We start from the raw sequence: 18987 nt of genomic DNA, 5'->3' as shown, positions 1-18987 counted from the left end.
CTAAAGGCCTGGAGGAACAGCTCTGTTTTACAGGCCCCGCGGAATCGCTGCAAGAACCACAGGGCCTGGATTGCCAACGGGAGTTGGTTCCACCAGGTAGGGGCCAGGATGGAGAAGGCCCTAGTCCTAGTTGAGGCTAAGCAGACATCCTTTGGGCCAGGGACAAACAGACGTTGCTCAGCAGAGTGCAGCGCTCTTGGGGGGGGGATATATGGGGAGAGGTGGACCGGCCCAGCACTAGGGGTTCTAGCGCCCCAGACCAAACCTTGCGCCCCCCCAGGTGTCTATTTGTGTGCACGAAACGTGCATGGCCTGATGACATCGGAAGTGACATCATCGAGGGGCACGAAGTGCGAGCACTTGGCCCATCCCTGTGCCCAGCCCTCTCCCACTTCAAAGGGAGCTGGAAAGACCTCTTCCTGGCTCTCTTTGAAGCAGGAGAGGGCCAGGCACGGGGCAGGACGCATGGCTTGGCCTGTCTCTTGTCCCCCGATTTCGCCAAGGCTTCGTGAGCCTCGGTGAGGTTGGGAAGGCAGTGGGCATGCTCAGAGCCTGGCTCTGAGCATACTCGCTGCCACACGCGCAACTGGCAGCAGGATGGCAGTGGGCGTGGCACATGAAGAGAGGGCGTGCTTCCTGGTGCCCCTAGGCCAAGCAGTACCCCAGGCTGCCACCTACTTGCCTAGGGTTGCCAAGTCCAGTTCAAGAAATATCTGGGGACTTTGGGGGTGGAGCCAGGAGACTTGGGGGGTGGAGCCAGGAGCAAAGTTGTAACAAGCATAATTGAACTCCAAAGGGAGTTCTGGCCATCATATCTAAAGGGACTGCACACCTGTTAAATGTCTTCCCTCTTTGGAAATAATGAAGGATAGGGTCACCTTCTTTTGGGGCTCATAGAATTCGATCCCCTGGTCCAATCCTTTATAAATTTGGAGATTGTTTTAAGGAGAGGTACTGGATGTTATGCTGCAAATTTGGTGCCTCTATCTCAAAACACAGCTCCCTCAGAGCCCCAGATACCAACAGATCAATTTTCCATTATATCCTATGGGAATCAGTCTCCACAGGAAATAATAGTGTCCAGCAGACATTTCCTTCCCCCCCTGCTTTCTGATGACCCTGAGGCGGGGAGAGGGCCTCCAAACTAGAGGATCCCCTGCCCCCACCTGGGGATTGGCAACTCTATACTTGCCTGACTCCCACGTACTGGCCCTGGAGGTGGATCATCATCATGAAGAAGAAGAGGAGGAGGAAGAAGAGTTGGTTTCCATACCCCACTCTCCATTACCTGAAGGAGTCTCAGAGCAACTTACCTTCACATTCCCTTCCTCTCCCCACAACAAGCACCTTGTGACTTGAGGTAGGTGGGGCTGAGAGAATTCTGAGAGAACCGTGAGTGGCCCAAGGTCACCCAGCAGGCTTCGTGTGGAGGAGTGGGGAATCAAACCCAGTTCCTCCTGATTAGAGTCAGCAGCTCTTAACCACTATGCCCAACTGGTTCTTAAGCTCGCCGAGTCAAGAGGAAAAGTGCTTGGGCTGCAACGGACATACCTGGCACTCGTTGTGAGACTCCTCTGCGCAGTTCACCATCATGAGAGCTGCCAAGTGGGCCAGTCTCTTGCTGTTTCCGGAAGGGTCTTGGCTAAAGATTTGCCATAGCAGAGAAAGGCAGTGGCACTGCTGGTTCAGAATAGCCAGTCTTCTCTCTCTGTTACAAAAGAGGTCACAAAATATCACCGTTATTTCATAACAAAACTGCAATCACCGGAACAGATTATGAGGAATTTGTTGGTGAGGAAGAGGTGGGTGAGGAAGGAATAAAGAAACATCTCAGCGTTGGTAATCCCTCCCTCACACACATTAGTGATCCACAGGGGTGGAATTCTAGCAGGAGCTCCTTTGCATATTAGGCCACACAACCCTGATGTAGCCAATCCTCCAAGGCTCTTTTTTGTAAGCTGTTGGAGGATTGGCTCCAGCAGGAGGATTGGCTCCAGTGTGGCCTAATATGCAAAGGAGCTCCTGCTAGAATTCCACCCCTGGTTATCCAACCCAGATCAACTCAGTTAAGAATGCCTAGTTCTGTATTGGGTTTTTCGCCAATGGGGTTAGTAACACTAAGACGTACGGGATGAAACATTAGTTATAAAGTACTTAGCTTTTAAAAAAATGTGGAGCTGAGTGTAGGGATGTGCTGCTGAGGGCAGTGATTGAATTCCCTTAAAGGGGTTTTTTCCCAGTACAGACTTAACAGCTAGTTTGGTGTAGTGGTTAAGTGTGCGGACTCTTATCTGGGAGAACCGGGTTTGATTCCCCACTCCTCCACTTGCACCTGCTAGCATGGCCTTGGGTCAGCCATAGCTCTGGCAGTGGTTGTCCTTGAAAGGGCAGCTGCTGTGAGAGCCCTCTCCAACCCCACCCACCTCACAGGGTGTCTGTTGTGGGGGAGGAAGGTAAAGGAGATTGTGAGCCGCTCTGAGACTCTTCGGAGTGGAGGGCGGGATATAAGTCCAATATCTTCTTCTTCTTAAGAATATAAGAACAACCAGGGGTTTTTTTTGAGCAGGAACACAGTTCCAGCTGGCTTAGGAACAGGCGGTGTGGCCTAATAAGCAAATGAGTTCCCGCTGGGCTTTTTCTACAAAAAACAATGGTCTAACAATGTTGATGTCAGGAGGTGTGGTCTGATATGCAAATGAGTCCTGCTGGGCTTTTTATACAAAAAGTTGTGTGAAATAATGGTGACATCAGGGAGTGTGGCCTAATATGCAAATGAGCTCCTGCTGGGCTTTTTCTACAAAAAGTTGTGTGAAATAATGGTGACATCAGGGAGTGTGGCCTAATATGCAAATGAGCTCCTGCTGGGCTTTTTCTACAAAAAGCCGTGTGAAACAATGGTGACATCAGGGTGTGTGTGGCCTAATATGCAAATGAGCTCCTGAAGGGCTTTTTCTACAAAAAAGAGCCCTGAGAAGGACCCCTGCTGGGTCAGACCAGATGGCTGATCGATTCCAGCATCCTGGTTCACACAGTGCCCAATCGGTTGCCCGGGAAGACCAAACGAATGGCATGTCTGAGGTCTGGGGTGGGGCCACGGACTGTATGAGGTCCTTTTGAGCTCAAGCGATTTCATGCCTTTCTAAAAAGGTTTGTTAGAGCCTCCTACCCGATGGATGTTTCCCAAGAAGGCTGATTCTTCTGATGCGACCTGTGCTTGGAAGTTTCTACCATGGACATGAAAAAGGCTCCAACGATGGTCAGTGGGAAGCTTCGGTTCAAAAACGCCAAAGCTTTCTTCACCAGTTTTTTTGCAAAATTAAGCTGACCCATATTGAAAGAGACCTACAGAGACATGTATGGGAGAAGCCAACACCGATTCACTGTTAAGGTCGTCGGAGTATCCTGCTCAGATAGGGTTGCCAGGTCCAATTCGAGAAATATCTGGGGACTTTGAGGGTGGAGCCAGGAGACTTTGGGGGTGGAGCCACGAGACATTGGGGTGGAGCCAGGACACATTGGGGTGGAGCAAGGTTGTGACAAGCATAATTGAACTCCAAAGGGAGTTCTGGCCATCACATTTAATGGGACCATACACCTTTTAAATGCCTTCCCTCCATTGCAAATAATGAAGGATAGGGGCACCTTCTTTGGGGGCTCATAGAATTGGACCCCCTGCTTCAATCTTTTTGAAACTTGGAGGGTATTTTAGGGAGAGGCACTGGATGCTATGCTGCAAATGTGGTGCCTCTACCTCAAAAAACAGCCCCCTCGAGCCCCAGATACCTGCGGGTCAATTCTCCATTATATCCTATGGGAATCGGTCTCCCTAGGGAATAATGGAGTGCCCAGCAGAAATTTCCCTCCCCCTCCCCGCTTTCTGATGACCCTGAAGCAGGAGGAGGGCCTCCAAACCAGGGGATCCCCTGGCCCCACCTGGGGATTGGCAACCCTATGCCCAAAATATAGTCACGGTAGCACAACTGGGATTTCGGAACTGGAGATGCCCAACTCTGGTTCATTAAGAGCAGGGCATATTTTGAGCAGGAATGCACAGGAACGCAGTCCTCGCTGGCTTGGTGCCAGAGGTGTGGTCTAATATGCAAATGAGTTCATGCTGGGCTTTTCCTACAAAAAGATCACCCCACCTACCACTGAGATCTGAAAAAGATTTCAATGGCACTTGCTTTTGCATTCAGAAGCAGGAAAATGGGCATGCTCCTTCCATCTTCTGGGTTTTTGCATGTGTCAGGCTGCATGCGAAGAAAGCAGGTGAGTATATGGCTGTGATCACACACACACTAAATCAGGGGTGGCCAATGGTAGCTCTCCAGATGTTTTTTGCCTACAACTCCCATCAGCCCCAGCCAGCATGGCTGATGGCTGGGGCTGATGGGAGTTGTAGGCAAAAAACATCTGGAGAGCTACCATTGGCCACCCCTGCACTAAATAATGCACTTTCAGTACACTTTCCAACTGGACTTTGCCAGTTAACACAGTAAAATCCAGTTGGAAAGTGCATTGAAAGTGGATTGAAAGTGCATTATTTAGTGTTTATGATCACATCTTCATGTTCCTTTTCTGTGTAATGGGATTATGTGTGCATGCATGGAATCTAGGGTAGGAATTCTTTGTTGATGTACTCAAGAAAGCAAGCTTCAATCTCTAAGCCAGTTTGGTGTAGAGGTTGAGTGTACAGACTCTTATCTGGGAGAACCGGGTTTGATTCCCCACTCCTCCACTTGCAGCTGCTGGAATGGCCTTGGGTCAGCCATAGCTCTGGCAGAGGTTGTCCTTGAAAGGGCAGCTTCTGGGAGAGCTCTCTCAGCCCCACCCACCTCACAAGGTGTCTGTTGTGCGGGAGGAAGGTAAAGGAGATTGTAAGCTGCTCTGAGATTCAGAGTGAAAGCAGGGGATAAATACAATATCTTCTTCTTCTTCTAGTGTTAGAGTGTCATTGAGGATGCAGTATGTTTACTGATAAGTGGGGGAAGAGCAACAGGTGAATAGGTATTGGAAGGGATAAATGGGGAAAGCATGCAATGTTTTTATCCATGGCCTAAATTTTTACGGCTTCTTTGTCTCTTGCTTCAATGCTGGATTTAAAGACACGTTGATTCTCTGGGATCCGGGCTGGAGAATTCAGTTGTGTCTCATAAATCTAATTATAAAAATAATATAAAATAAAATAACTTAAAGCGCTAGTAGGGGTGCTTGTTAGGGTCGCAGGCAAGCGTGGAAGGGAGCCTTCTGGGAGTGGGGAGGGCGAGGCAGTGTTGCTGTATATGACATCATCAGCGTGTGATGTCACACAGAAGTGATGTCATAACGCTGGGCACTTTTCACAGCAACATTCAAGCATATCTATCTATCTATCTATCTATCTATCTATCTATCTATCTATCTATCTATCTATCTATCTATCTATCTATCTATCATCTACTTATCATCCATCTATTGTCTCTCTCTCTCTCTCTTTATCTATCCATCCATCTATCCATATCTATCTATATCTATCTATAACTATCTATATCTGTCTGTCTGTCTCTCTCTCTACCTACCTACCTAACTACCTACCTATCATCTATCTATCTATCATCATCTACTTATCATCCATCTATTCTCTCTCTCTCTCTATCCATCCATCTATCCATATCTATCTATATCTAACTATCTATATCTGTCTGTCTGTCTCTCTACCTACCTACCTACCTATCTACCTACCTACCTATTTAAATTTATCTCTCACCCTTCCCGCAAGCAGGCTCAGGGCTGGTTCCTACCTATATGAACAACAGTTAAAACACAACATTTTAAAACCACCACATTAAAACTTCCAGAAAATCCAGTAACGGTAATTTGTGCCTTAACAGGTCCAGTTTCAGTCGACCATTCAGGGGCCATTATGAGTTTTGACTAAACTGCTAGAGCATCCCTGTGCAACGTGTCCGGCGTGATGACATCGCGTCCAAATGACATCATTCGTTAGACGACATCAATGCGGATGGGGGCTGTTTGGAGGTGGGGCATCTCCCACTGGCCAGATGGATGGCAGTGGATTGCAGCCCCTGAAATTTGGGGGAACCCTTGCCCAGACTGGGAGTCTGGCACCCCCAGCTTGTGCATGGAAATTGGCCCATGGGGTGTACACATGGCTGTGGTGATGTCCCGACATCTCATTTCCACCTAGGGTGACCAGATCTGGGTTGAGAAATATCTGGAGATTTTAAGGGTGGAGTCTGAGGGGGCGGGGTTTGGAGAGGGGCGGGACCCCAGCAGGGTATAATTCCATGGAGCCCTGCCCCCAAAACAGGCATTTTCTCCAGGGGAACTAAACTTGGTTGCCTGAGGTCACTTGTAATACTGGGAGAGACGAGGTCATGAGGCCCATATATTTCAGATTGATTTTAATTTCCACCACATGATGGGCTCAGCAGCAGATAAGGAAATAGTGTCTAGAACAGAGGTGTCAAACATGCAGTTCGGGGGCCAGATCAGGCCCCCGGAGGGCTCCTATCTGGCTCGTGAGCAACTGGCTGTCATCTGCTTCCTTCTCCATCACAGCTTGCTTTGCAAGGCTTGCTCAATTGCACAAGAGCTACAAAGCAAAACCTCTATTTTCTCCATTGGCTGAGGCTCCTCCCTTGGGGAGCAAGGGGGGGAGGAATAGCTTGTTTTGCCAGGCTCTCTCAATTGCACAGTACAGCTACTGAGCCAAATCTCTCTTCCTTCTATTGGCTGAGGCTCCTCCCCCCCCTCTCTGGGGAAGGAAGGGAAGAGCCAGAGCTTCCTTTGCCCAATTCCTTGGATCCCATGGAAGAAATACAAAGAAAGCATCTTTAAGACCAATGGGTGCTAACGTTTTAAGCATGTTTTAAGTTTTTTAAAAATATATATTTGTGTTTGTCTGTGTTCTTCAATCAATCAATCAATCAAAAGCCTTCATTGGCATATATCAGATTATAAACAAACAAATAAACAGCTACAGAAATAATAAAACAGTCATTATACATTGGACAATTGATCCTTGTCTGTGTTCTTTATAAAATTTATATTTATTATTTATTTATTTATTTATTACTTTACATTTATATCCCGCCCTCTCCGCAAGCGGACTCGGCGGCTTACAGTATCATAAAAACAATCAATTCCATAAAACATATAAAACCATAATACATTTATCAGTTTAAAACTATTACGCTATCTCAATCCAGTCTGGCGGTATTGGGTTCTGACTATGACCACCAGCTTCTGTAGGATGTCCGGTGGCAGCCCATTTTCAGTCAACCAGAAAAGCCTGTCTAAACAGTTCGGTCTTACAGGCCCTGCAGAACGCCGACAAATCCCGCAGGGCCCTTATAGCTTCTGGGAGGGTGTTCCAGAGTTCTGGTGCTGCCACCGAGAAGGCCCTAGATCTTGTTGCGCATATCTCTGCTACCTAATCTTAAATAGGTAGCCACATGGCCCAGCCTGACATGGCTCAGCCCAATCAGACATGGCCCAGTCCAACAAAGTCTCATTGATGTCAGATCTGGCCTCACAACAAATGAAGGTGCTCTAGAAGTACCCAGAGGGGCCCACCTGCACAATATTAAATTGAGACGACGTCTCCTTACCTCAGCCTTGAGAGTGTACAAAACGGACTTCTCAAAGGGGCTAATGATTTTCTCATTGGAGTCCAGGGATTTTAACAGGCTCTCTGCTGTATTCAGATATGTAAAGGCCTCAAACGAGAACAACACAGAACAGAGAATTTCATTTTTTGTTGTCACTTTCTTTGTACCCCACAATACTAGAGTTGCCAGCCGCCCCCTCCCCCCTCCCCCCCCCCCCTCCCCGTCCAGCCACTGGAAGGGAATGTGGAGGTATAGAGTTGCCAGATCCAGACTGAGAGATTCCTAGAGATTTGGGTATGGATCTTGGGATGACAGGGACATCAGTGGGGTACAATTACATACAGTCCACCCTCCAAAACATCCAGGGGAACTGATCTCTGTAGTCTGGAGATGTGCTGTGATTCAAGAACTAACCCTTTAAAGCTTGCAAGATCTGATGAGATCAGGCAAGCCTGGGCCATCCAGGCGACTTAAGAATTTTTTTTCCTCACAAAAGTGAAGATACATCTTTTAAAAAGACTCGTTCAAGATACTTGGATTCAGGCTGTGTGTTGACAACATGGAAAGGGAGAGGCTAAGAAGGGCAGGACTTTTTTTGTAGCAGGAACTCCTTTGCATGTTAGGCCACGCCCCCTGATGTAGCCAATCCTCCAAGAGCTTACAGGGCTCTTAGTACAGGGCCTACTATAAGCTCCAGGAGGATTGGCTACATCAGGGGGTGTGGCCTAATAGTCAAAGGAACTCCTGCTAGAATTCCACCCCTGGGCCACACCTCCCTGATGTAGCCAATCGTCCAAGAGCTTACAGGGCCTACTATAAGCCTTTTAGTACAGGGCCTACTGTAAGCTTCAGGAGGATTGGCTACATCATGGGATGTGGCCTAATATTCAAAGGAACTCCTGCTACAAAAAAAGCCCTCATTGTCACGTCTGATGGATGAAGGTGTCCCCACTTACCATGTAGTTGTTAGAAAGATGCACATAAGCAGCTGCGCATTCCAGTATGTAATAAATGGCACGGACGTTGTGCCCCAGAGCTATGGAGTGGTGGGACAAGGGCACGATGACAGACTCCACCGTCTCTTCACAACTGCAGGAGCCCTTGGTCTTGATCTTTCTCACACCGTATTCAATATACCAGATGATTTCATCCAACCTGTATAAAAATGATTTTTCTTCTTCTTCCGCTCTGTCAAGAAAGAGAGGGAGAGAAGGTTCAGTGCCTTCCAGTCCAGGCTGGGTCTCTTACCCCACATGGAACACAATGTCTGGGGCAATGATGCTCTGTGTGCTTGGGGGTGCAACAGTGGGAGAGCTTCTAGTGTCCTGGCCCCACTGATGGACCTCCTGATGGCTCCTGTTTTTTTGGCCACTGTGTGACTCAGAGTGTTGGACTGGAAGGGATATTGGCCTGATCCAACATGGCTTCTCTTATGTTCCTATGTTAACAATGTGAACAGCAGGAACATCATCATCTTAGAAAACTCCAGGGTTTACAGGACAGTTTCTGATGCCTTCTTTAGTTTTTGGGGAAAACCGGGTGGTTAGCATGTAGGAATTGACCAAGGAGACTACAAATTAAATCTTTGCTCAGCTATTATAGTGCCACTGCAGAAGAAACTCTCGAGAAGTAGGAAATAGTGATGTCAGAGAATCTCACCTGAGCTTAGGACATCCAAGTGGCTGAAGAATCAATTCCCTTCCTAATAAGGGGAAGGCAGACACAAATAGGGTTCCTTCCCAGACTCCCACTTTTGGGGCCCCCAACCCACTGGCATGGAGCTGGCTGGTGGGGAAATCCCCAACCCCAAAGAACTCCATTGCACCTGATGTGCCCAGCGTGATGACATCACCCAGAAGTGCCATCATCATGCCGGGTATGTTGAAGAAGAAGAAGAAGAAGATATTGGATTTATATCCCGCCCTCCACTCCGAAGAGTCTCAGAGCGGCTCACAATCTCCTTTACCTTCCTCCCCCACAACAGACACCCTGTGAGGTGGGTGGGGCTGGAGAGGGCTCTTACAGCAGCTGCCCTTTCAAGGACAACCTCTGCCAGAGCTATGGCTGACCCAAGGCCATGCTAGCAGGTGCAAGTGGAGGAGTGGGGAATCAAACCCGGTTCTCCCAGATAAGAGTCCGCACACTTAACCACTACACCAAACTGGCTCTCATGGGGGACACTCTAGCAATTTGGGTAGAAACTCTATGGCACCATAGAGTTTTTGCCCAAATTGCTAGAGCGTCCCTATGCAACATGTCCGTGCGATTATATCACTTCTGGATGATGCCATCGTGCCACACGCATGAGAAACTTCCCCTTGCCAGGAGTCAGGAAAAACCTGGCAACCCTAGGCACAAGTACTGGAACCTGACTCAGTATGCCTGCCAGGTGGGAGTTAGGCTGTACTTAAGAAGATGTAAAAGGTAAAGGTAGTCCCCTGTGCAAGCACCAGTTGTTTCCAACTCTGGGGTGGAGTTGTATCACTTTTTTTACAGGGTGGTTTGCCCTTGCCTTCCCCAGTCATCTACACTTTCCCCCCAGCAAGCTGGGTACTCATTTTACCATCTTCGGAAGGATGCAAGGCTGAGTCAATCTTAAGCCGGCTACCTGAACCCAGCATCCACCGGGATCAAACTCAGGTCATGAGCAGAGCTTGGACTGCAGTACTGCAGCTTACCACTCCGTGCCACGGGGCTCTTCTACGAAGGTGTGGGACATGCATATATGTATCTGTTTTTTATGGCTAATGCTTCCCTGTGACTCGTAGCTGATTGGTCTGTTTGAAGTAGCTGTCCTGAAGGCCACACTAGACCACCATAACATCTGCTAGCAAAGCATAGGGGTAGAGAACGATGGGAGCTTGTGAATGATCTAAAGCAAGGATGAGAACTCTATATGTGATTCTCTCATCACTAGGGTTGCCAAGTCCAATTCAAGAAATATCAGGGGACTTTGGGGATGGAGCCAGGAGACATTGGGGGTGGAGCCAGGAACCAGGGTTTGACAAGCATAATTGAACTCCAAGGGAGTTCTGGCCATCACATTTAAAGGGACAGCACATCTTTTTAAATGTCTTCCTTCCATAGGAAATAATGAAGGATAGGGGCACCTTCTTTTGGGGCTCATAGAATTGGAGCTCAGAGGACCACGTGCCCCAGAGGACCACGTGCCTTTGCACCTCCAGAGGCTTCAGTCTCCAATTGAAAGGCTCCCTCTTGGGATGGTGTGTCTGTGTTACTTTGAAGAAGTTGGCAGAAACTCGTGAGTAGAGAGGCCAATCCCAGGCCAATCCCTCGCTTCAGAGTCGCCAGAAACAGGGGGTGGGGAGTAGATGGTGAGGAAAACGTCTGCTAAGCACTTCATTATTCCCTATGTGGAGATCGATTCTCATAGGGTATAATGGGGAATTTGATCTGGAGGTTTCGGGGGCTCTGGGGGAGCTTGGAGTTTAATTATGCTTGTCACACCCTTGTTCCTGGCTCCGCCCACAATGTCTCCTGGCTCCACCTTCAAAGTCTCCTTCCACCCCCAAAGTCCCCAGATATTTCTTGAATTGGACTTGGCAACCCTAGTTATCCCTTAAGAGTCTTATCAAAGCATTCCCCCCCCCCCCCCCCCCAAATCATAACAGAATATTCAAGAAGAGGAAAGTTCTTGCCAAACCTAAAGGAGTCTTGTATGGTCAATGGCGCCTGATACAAAATCGGCATCTCTAAGTGGAAAAGAAAGAAAATATGTAAGTGCGTTGTTCCAGAGCACCTTTTGTTGTTCTTTCCATAAGTAAGCAAGCAGATATGAAAGCATGGATGCAAACACACAACAACTCACTAAGCATACATTTTGACTCGCTCTCTGCTGAAGTATCAAGTGGAAGCTACAGAGCCCCAAGACGCCTTGGATTAGGCTTCATTGCTAAACCACTGATTTGGGGCAACTTTCCCCCAGCATCTTTAGGGTATTTTTGGCAAGCGGCATTTAACCCCTTCATACAAACACCCATCTGGATGAGCTAGGAAGCGTACGGGCCAAGCTTTTTGTGGAAACAGCCAAAGGCAGTCTATAAAGATTATCTGATTTCAGCTTCAGATTTGCAGAGTCCCTCTTTTCCTGAAAGTTACTTTCCCAAGTGAATGATGCAATAATACAGATTGGGATGAACTGCATCTTTCCCAGTGCCACTTAATAGCATACTTAGGGATGGACACACGTGATCAGTCCAGTGTACTCAGCTGCGTCATTTCTTCCTTTTCAAGGGGTGGACTGATATGAATTCAGGCAGAGAATAATTCCAGGAAAGACCAAAAAAACGGGTTGCGTCATACAAGGACACAGAGGCTGCATACAGACGGGCAGCTCCATAAGCACTGGAGGCACCCCAAATTGAACCGCCCCAAAATGGAGTTGACTAATCTTGGTCAGACACTCCTGAGTGAGGTGCCCATATCTCGTGTGGGAGCACTTTGGTGTGGTCAGATGGTTGTTGCACACCATTCCCTTAGTGCAGTTTTGGGTTCCCCCGACCTTACATTTTTTATTAGCCATGGGCACGTGTGCTCTGTGGAAGTGGTTGGGTTTTTTTTAAAGAATATTGGTGAGTGCCTAGAGCGGGCTGGCAGGTTTACAAGATTATGCATGGGATGGAGAAGGTAGAGAAAGAAGTACTTTTCTCCCTTTCTCACAATACAAGAACTCGTGGGCATTCGATGAAATTGCTGAGCAGTCGGGTTAGAACGGATAAAAGGAGGTACTTCTTCACCCAAAGGGTGATTAACATATGGAATTCACTGCCATAGGAGGTGGTGGCAGCTACAAGCATAGCCACCCTCAAGAGGGGATTGGATAAAAATATGGAGCAGAGGTCCATCAGTGGCTATTAGCCATAGTGTGTATATATATATATGTGTGTGTATATATATTTAATTTTTTTGGCCACTGTGTGACACAGACTGGATGGGCCATTGGCCTGATCCAACATGGCTTCTCTTATGTTCTTAATCCACCTCGCTTGCACGCTCTCACAAAGACAGATGGAGTGTGGCAGAAGAATTTGCTACCACTTTCCAAGTGGTAGCTATTTGATCTGTCTCAAAGACGTTGGAGGATGGGGTGAGTGCAAGAGGGCAAGAAATTCACCCCAATTTGTTAAAGCCCGTATTCTGATGTCACAACATGTCACCCTAAACCAGGAAGTCTACACTCTCAACTGAATATATCCCTTCTGGGCTGGGGTGGGGCAATGTGAGTCTGAAGATTTAAAGCATGTTCATCTAATGAACAAATATGATATATTTGTCATCAGGGCTTTTTTTTTTGTAGCAGGAACTCCCTTGCATCTTAGGCCACACACCCCTGATGGAGCCAATCCTCCTGGAGCTTACGGGGCTCTTCTTACAGGGCCTAATATGCAAAGGAGTTCCCGCTACAAAAAAAAGCCCTGTTTGTGATGTCTGAACATATGAATCAGTCGAAAAGTGCCAGAACAACTGTCAGATTGGAAGGAAATGATTTTGTTCAGATCTGAAAGTATTTCCAATATTTGGAAGAATCTGAAAACATTTCCAGTATTGGCAAACTGGCACAGTTCAGATCAGATCTTGATTAATCGATCTCCGCTGTTCAGCCTGGTGGACCCTGACTGGGTGAAACCAACAATAAATAACATATTGCAAGAGGAATTTTCTTTCCTGCTCCAGTCAGGTTATATTCTGGGTGAAAAGGAATGCAAGGAGAGATAAGAAATGGTATAGCTTCACTGGTAAGTAGGGATGGGCATGAATCAGCTTGCAAACTAAAGTTTGTGGTAATATTTTGGCTGGCTGATGGTTCGTGAAGTGAAGTTCGTTGGCAGGTTAACTAGCACGAACTTTCCACAATCTTTCCAGCTGTTCATGGAAGTTTGTGAATGGATACAGGGCTTTTTTTTTGTAGCAGGAACTCCTTATTAGGCCACACACCCATGATGTAGCCAATCCTCCAAGAACTTACAGGGCTCTTCATACAGGGCATACTATAAGCTCCAGGAGGATTGGCTACATCAGGGGTGTGTGGCCTAATATGCAAAGGAGTTCCTGCTACAAAAAAAAGCCCTGAATTGATACATTTCCAGACTGATTGTCTCTGCTCAATCCAAATGCTTACAACATTTCAAAGCGACAACTTAGAGGGCATGTAGAGGCACATCTGGGGAGGTGCCCCACAAATGATGTCTCTAGCTTTCACAGGATGAGTTCTACCCATTCCCAAGCCTGCATCTGTCAAAACGACCACCTGACTTTTCCCTGGAAAGCACTTTCCTGAGGGCACCTTCTTTTTTTGTTGGGGGGGGGGAGCATAACTCAAACCTTGTAAATCCAATCCTCACCAAATTGAAAGCAAGCAGAGGAGAGTCATTCCCTGTGAATCTGGTGTCTCTAGCATGCTGGGTGTGTGTGTGTGTGATGTTGTGTCGCATCACAAACCTCACAAACCGAGCCAATTCATTTGGTGGCTAAATGTTTGTGGTGGTTCATGTTTTGCGAACCGGGCACACCACAAGCCGAAATGCATTTTCCCAGTTCATTCCTAAGGGAGAAAGACTCTTTTCTCTGAATGCTGGAGTAAGGTACATCGGCCACTTTTCCTTTTTCTATACAAATTTGTTAATCTTTAAAAATATTAGCTTACCTCTTCTAAACAAGCGCTTTCCAGCTTTCCCAGCACTCTCTAACAGTAAAGAAGAAATGCACATGAGTAAATATTGCCAGTGTGGTTTCATCATTCACCAAAAAAAAAAAAAAAGACTAGAGCAGGGATGGCCAAACTTGCTTTAAATCTCAGATGCTTGAGAGCTGCAAGCCAAGGAGGAAGGGAGGGAGGGAGGAAGGAAGGCAGATAGTTGGAGAGAGGTAGAAAGAAAGCAACTTTAACATTAAATCCATTTTCCAAGCTGTTGGCTGGCTTGGCAGGGTGAAATGATTTAAAGAGACAAATGCCTTCTCCAAGCCAATCCGTGAGGGTGGGGGGCTTCGAGAGCCACACAATATGTGTGAAAGAGCCACATGTGGCTCTCGAGCCACAGTTTGGCCATGTCTGGACTAGAGGGTAAAAGGGCTTTTATTATATGCCCTCGGAAAGGTGAGAAGTGGATAAAACAAATGTCTTTACCTACCACTACTTGAGTCAAAGTCAACAAAGCTGAAATTTGTACATCGTTTGTAGAGAAAGTCAAAGGATGACTGTGCTAGAAAGGAAACAGAATTCAAGAGCAAGTCTTCCTTAGAAGTATAATTACCTAACAATGCTGCATTAGTAGGATTACTGCAGCTGCTTTTGACAACTCTGGGGATCCAAATATGGATCCAGCCAGTTGCCGGGCAGTGGAAACCCCTGATTTCGGGGCCTTTAACCTGCTGACAGAAGATTGCCCAGCATGGGGAGCCTCACCCCCAAAGAGCTCCATTGATGCCCAACATGCCCAGCACGATGACATAATCTGGAAGTGACATAAGCATGCCAGCCATGTCATGTGGGGATGCTCTAGTATTTTGGTAAAAAACTCTATGGTGCCACAGAGTTTTTAACTAAAATGCTAGAGCGTTCCCATGCAACATGCCCTGTGCAATTACATCACTTCCGGGTGATGTCATCGTGCTGTGTGCACAAAGCGCTCACAAAGGAAGTTCCCCCCTGGCAGCCAGGCATTTTTGGTGCTTGGGTGGGTAACAGTGGGAGGGCCTTTAGCATTCTGGTCCCACTGGTGGACCTCTTGATGGTACCTGGGTTTTTTGGTTACTGTGTGACACAGAGTGTTGGACTGGATGGGCCATTGGCCTGATCCAACATGGCTTCTCTTACGTTCTAACTCTAGGCCAAAGCTTATTCTTTCCTTTCCCTCTGAACTGACACTCAGGTATTCTGTTGGCAGCCCGATTCATTGTCCTATCAAGATGGAGATTTTTACCTTGACTTGGCTTTCGCCTGGAGTCTTGACACCAAAGCATGGCATTCCTCTTCTTAGACCCTGCAACACAGACAAAGGTGCTCTATGACCACTTCTTGCTCTGGTGTTTCATAACTTGGTTACAAAGCAAGAACAACCCAGATCTGGGCCTTAAAAACTCCTTAAGCTATTTCTTACATGGCAGCCATAGGTCACATAACCACAGTGGTTACTCCTTTGCTACAAAGCAGGGACCTGCATCCGGCAATCCATCAGCCAAAGATGCAGACGGTTACGGATGTTCCTTGTTTTCCTCTACTCCCAGCAAATCCTTCCAACCAGGGCTTTTTTTGTAGCAGGAACTCCTTTGCAATATTAGGCCACACCCCCTGATGTAGCCAATCCTCCTGGAGCTTACAGTAGGCCCTGTACTAAGAGCCCTATAAGCCTCTTGGAGGATTGGCTACATCAGGGGTGTGTGGCTTAATATGCAAAGGAGTTCCTGCAACAGGAAAAGTCCTGCTTCTGACCCAGGGAAAGTTGGTTTCCAAAGAGTGAGCCATTAGCTCTTTGTCGCACCCCTGAGATGCTGGAATTGCAAAGAGGAAACTTGGACTCCAGTTTTTACACTACCGAGCTCAAGGCATTTTAGATTAGATTTATTTCTCTTTGCCTTTGTGTTTTGCCAATCGACTCCCCAGTCAGAAGAGAATTTATTCCAGATTCCCACCTGCGCTACCCAGTTTTGACTTTTATCTGGAATATGCTGCTACCTACAGTGCTTTGGGCACTCAACATGTACCCCTCAGACTCATTCAGCATCCGTATCCCAAGGGAGGATATAAAAGCTCAGGGAACTTCATTTCTACTCATATCCGCTGCAGGGAACTTTGACTCTTAAGAGCAGGGGTGTCTCTTGATTTGGCCCAGGGGGGGGGCCCAAATCAGGCCCCCGGAGGGCTCCTATCAGGCCCCCGAGCAACTTGCTGTCATCTGCTTCCTTCTTTCTCTCTTGTGCTTCCTTCTCCATTATAGTTTGCTTTGCCAGGTTGTTCAGTCACACAGCAGCTACAGAGGAAGGGGGGGTAGAGCTTGGTTTGCCAGGCTCTCTCAATCACACAGCAAAGCTACTGAGTCAAGCTTCTCTTCCATCTATTAGCTGAGGCTCCTCCCCCTCCCGGTCCTCTAGGGAAGGAAGGAAAGAGTTAGAGCTTCCTTTGCCCGGTTCCCAGGATTGCATGGGAGAAATACAAAGAACGCATCTTTAAGACCAATGAGTGCTAATGTTCTAAGCAGGGGTGGAATTCTAGAAGAAGCTCCTTTGCATATTAGGCCACACACCCTGATGTAGCCAATCCTCCAAGAGCTTACAAGGCTCTTTTTTGTAAGCTTTTGGAGGGTTTGGCTACATCAGGGTGTGTGTGGTCTAATATGCAAAGGAGCTCCTGCTAGAATTCAACCCCTGGTTTTAAGCATGTTTTAATTTTTTTAAAAAAATGTTTTTTAATTGTGTTTGTGTCCTTTATAAGGTTTGTATCTCTGCTACCTAATCTTAAATAGGTACATATATGGCCTGGCTTGAAACCAGCCTGGCCCGACAAGGTCTCAGTTACGTTGGATCCAGCCCTCATAACAGACGAGTTTGACACCCCTGTTCAAGATCTTATACCAGGAAAATCTTGTTGGTATGTACCATGCTACAAGACTCAAACCTAGCTTTATCCCAGGGAAGGAAGGAAAGGATTAACTTTCTTGTAGAATGTTCCTTCATAATTCACAACCCCACAGCTTGTGGCTGCAGCAGAGCTGGGAAGACTCAGGGAAGAGGCAGCATTGGTCTCAAAACTACCTGCTGGTGGTGGCGAGTACCTTTTAGTTGACTACCTTCTTTATTGAACCAATAATTTGTCTCTTGTTTTTGTAATATTTAATTTTATATGACTGTGCCTCAAAGGAAGGTTCCAACAAATGTAGAAGTTGGACTAACAACTCTGGGAGGCAAATGGAACACTTTCAGAAGATATTTTAGAAGATATTGGATTTATATCCCGCTCTCCACTCTGAATCTCAGAGCGGCTCACAATCGCCTTTATCTTCCTCCCTCACAACAGACACCCTGTGAGGTGGGTGGGGCTGAGAGGACTCTCACAGCAGCTGCCCTTTCAAGGACAACTCCTAGGAGAGCTATGGCTGACTCAAGGCCATTTCAGCAAGTGCAAGTGGAGGAGTGGGGAATCAAACCTGGTTCTACCAGATAAGAGTCCACACACTTAACCACTACACCAAACTGGCTCTCTCTCAGCTTCCCATATGAGGAAAGGAGGTCCCCAAGGCTTTTTTTTTGGTAGCAGGAACTCCTTTGCATATTAGGCCATGCCCCCCACCCCCAATGTAGTCAATCCTCCAAGAGCTTACAGGGCTCTTAGTGCAGGGCCTATACTAAGAGGATTGGCTATATCATGGGTGTATAGCCTAATATGCAATGCAAGTGGTTCCTGCTACAATAAAAGCCTTGGAGGTCCATAACAAAAAAAGAGTTCAGGGAGGGTACTAGATATTCTAGAGAGCCAGTTTGGTGTAGTGGTTAAGTGTGAGGACTCTTACCTGGGAGAACCGGGTTTGATTCCCCACTCCTCCACTTTTGAAACTTGGGAGGTATTTTGGGAAGAGGCACTAGATGCTATACTGAAAATTTGGCGCCTCTACCTCAAAAAACAGCCCCCCCCCAGAGCCCCTGACACCCATGGATCAATTCCCCATCATTCCCTATGGGAATCATTCCTGGTGGTGCATAATGGCTATGGGGGTGGAGCTTCCCCCGCCGGCCAGCTGGCTGGGGGAGGGGGGAAGCCTGTAAAACCAGGGGATCCCCTGCTGGGACCTGGGGATTGGGAAGCCTACTCCCATCATACCTTTACAATTACTTTTTCCTATGTGGCCACAGTGGCATGATGAAGATTTCCATCTGTCTGCTTTATATCTTTTGGTTATTTCCCCATTTTTTTTTGTGGGGGGAAATATTAGAAAGTTTGTCAAATCTTAGGGTTCAGGAAAATTCACACAGGCGGTTTGAACAATGGAGCCCAGAAGTAAATATTTTTTGGGGGGAGAGATAAGAAAGAAAGAGCACAATAAAATTTAGAGGTTCTGGAGCTCTGCTCCTGTGACCTCCCGTCCAAAATGAGGCCTATATAAAATCCAGTGGCAAGCAATGCTCCCTCTAAGCTGTGTCATCTTGTGAGCAAAAATTCTACTTTGTGAGCTACTGGCATTAAAGTTGTGAGTGAGTGATTTGGCTACTGAGCTGAGACAACAATTGTGAGACAACAACAGGTTAAAAAGCTGTGAGCTAGCTCACACTAGCTCAGCTTAGAGGGGACACTGTTGGCAAACTGAAGTCTCTCTCCCTTCTCCAATTCTGGGGCTTCCTAGCACTCTTTCCCTACACTCTGACT

General features: G+C 47.1%; 1 protein-coding gene across 1 annotated transcript in view; it reads right to left on the bottom strand.

Moving 5' to 3' along the window:
• LOC132585220 (adenylate cyclase type 10-like) overlaps window positions 1-18987 on the bottom strand; it is a gene marked incomplete at its 5' end in the record, with an annotated part of 95188 nt that overhangs the window by 19663 nt on the left and 56538 nt on the right. Inside the window, 5 exon segments of the mRNA XM_060257026.1 lie at window positions 1552-1704; window positions 3160-3342; window positions 7614-7721; window positions 8570-8801; window positions 14758-14833. Of these exon segments, the coding sequence (XP_060113009.1) occupies window positions 1552-1704; window positions 3160-3342; window positions 7614-7721; window positions 8570-8801; window positions 14758-14833 (752 nt within the window).

Source organism: Heteronotia binoei, chromosome 16, assembly GCF_032191835.1.
Source record: "Heteronotia binoei isolate CCM8104 ecotype False Entrance Well chromosome 16, APGP_CSIRO_Hbin_v1, whole genome shotgun sequence".
NCBI lineage: Eukaryota > Metazoa > Chordata > Lepidosauria > Squamata > Gekkonidae > Heteronotia > Heteronotia binoei.
The sequence above is the reverse complement of the archived record's forward strand: the minus strand, read 5'-3'. Positions and strand labels throughout refer to the sequence as shown.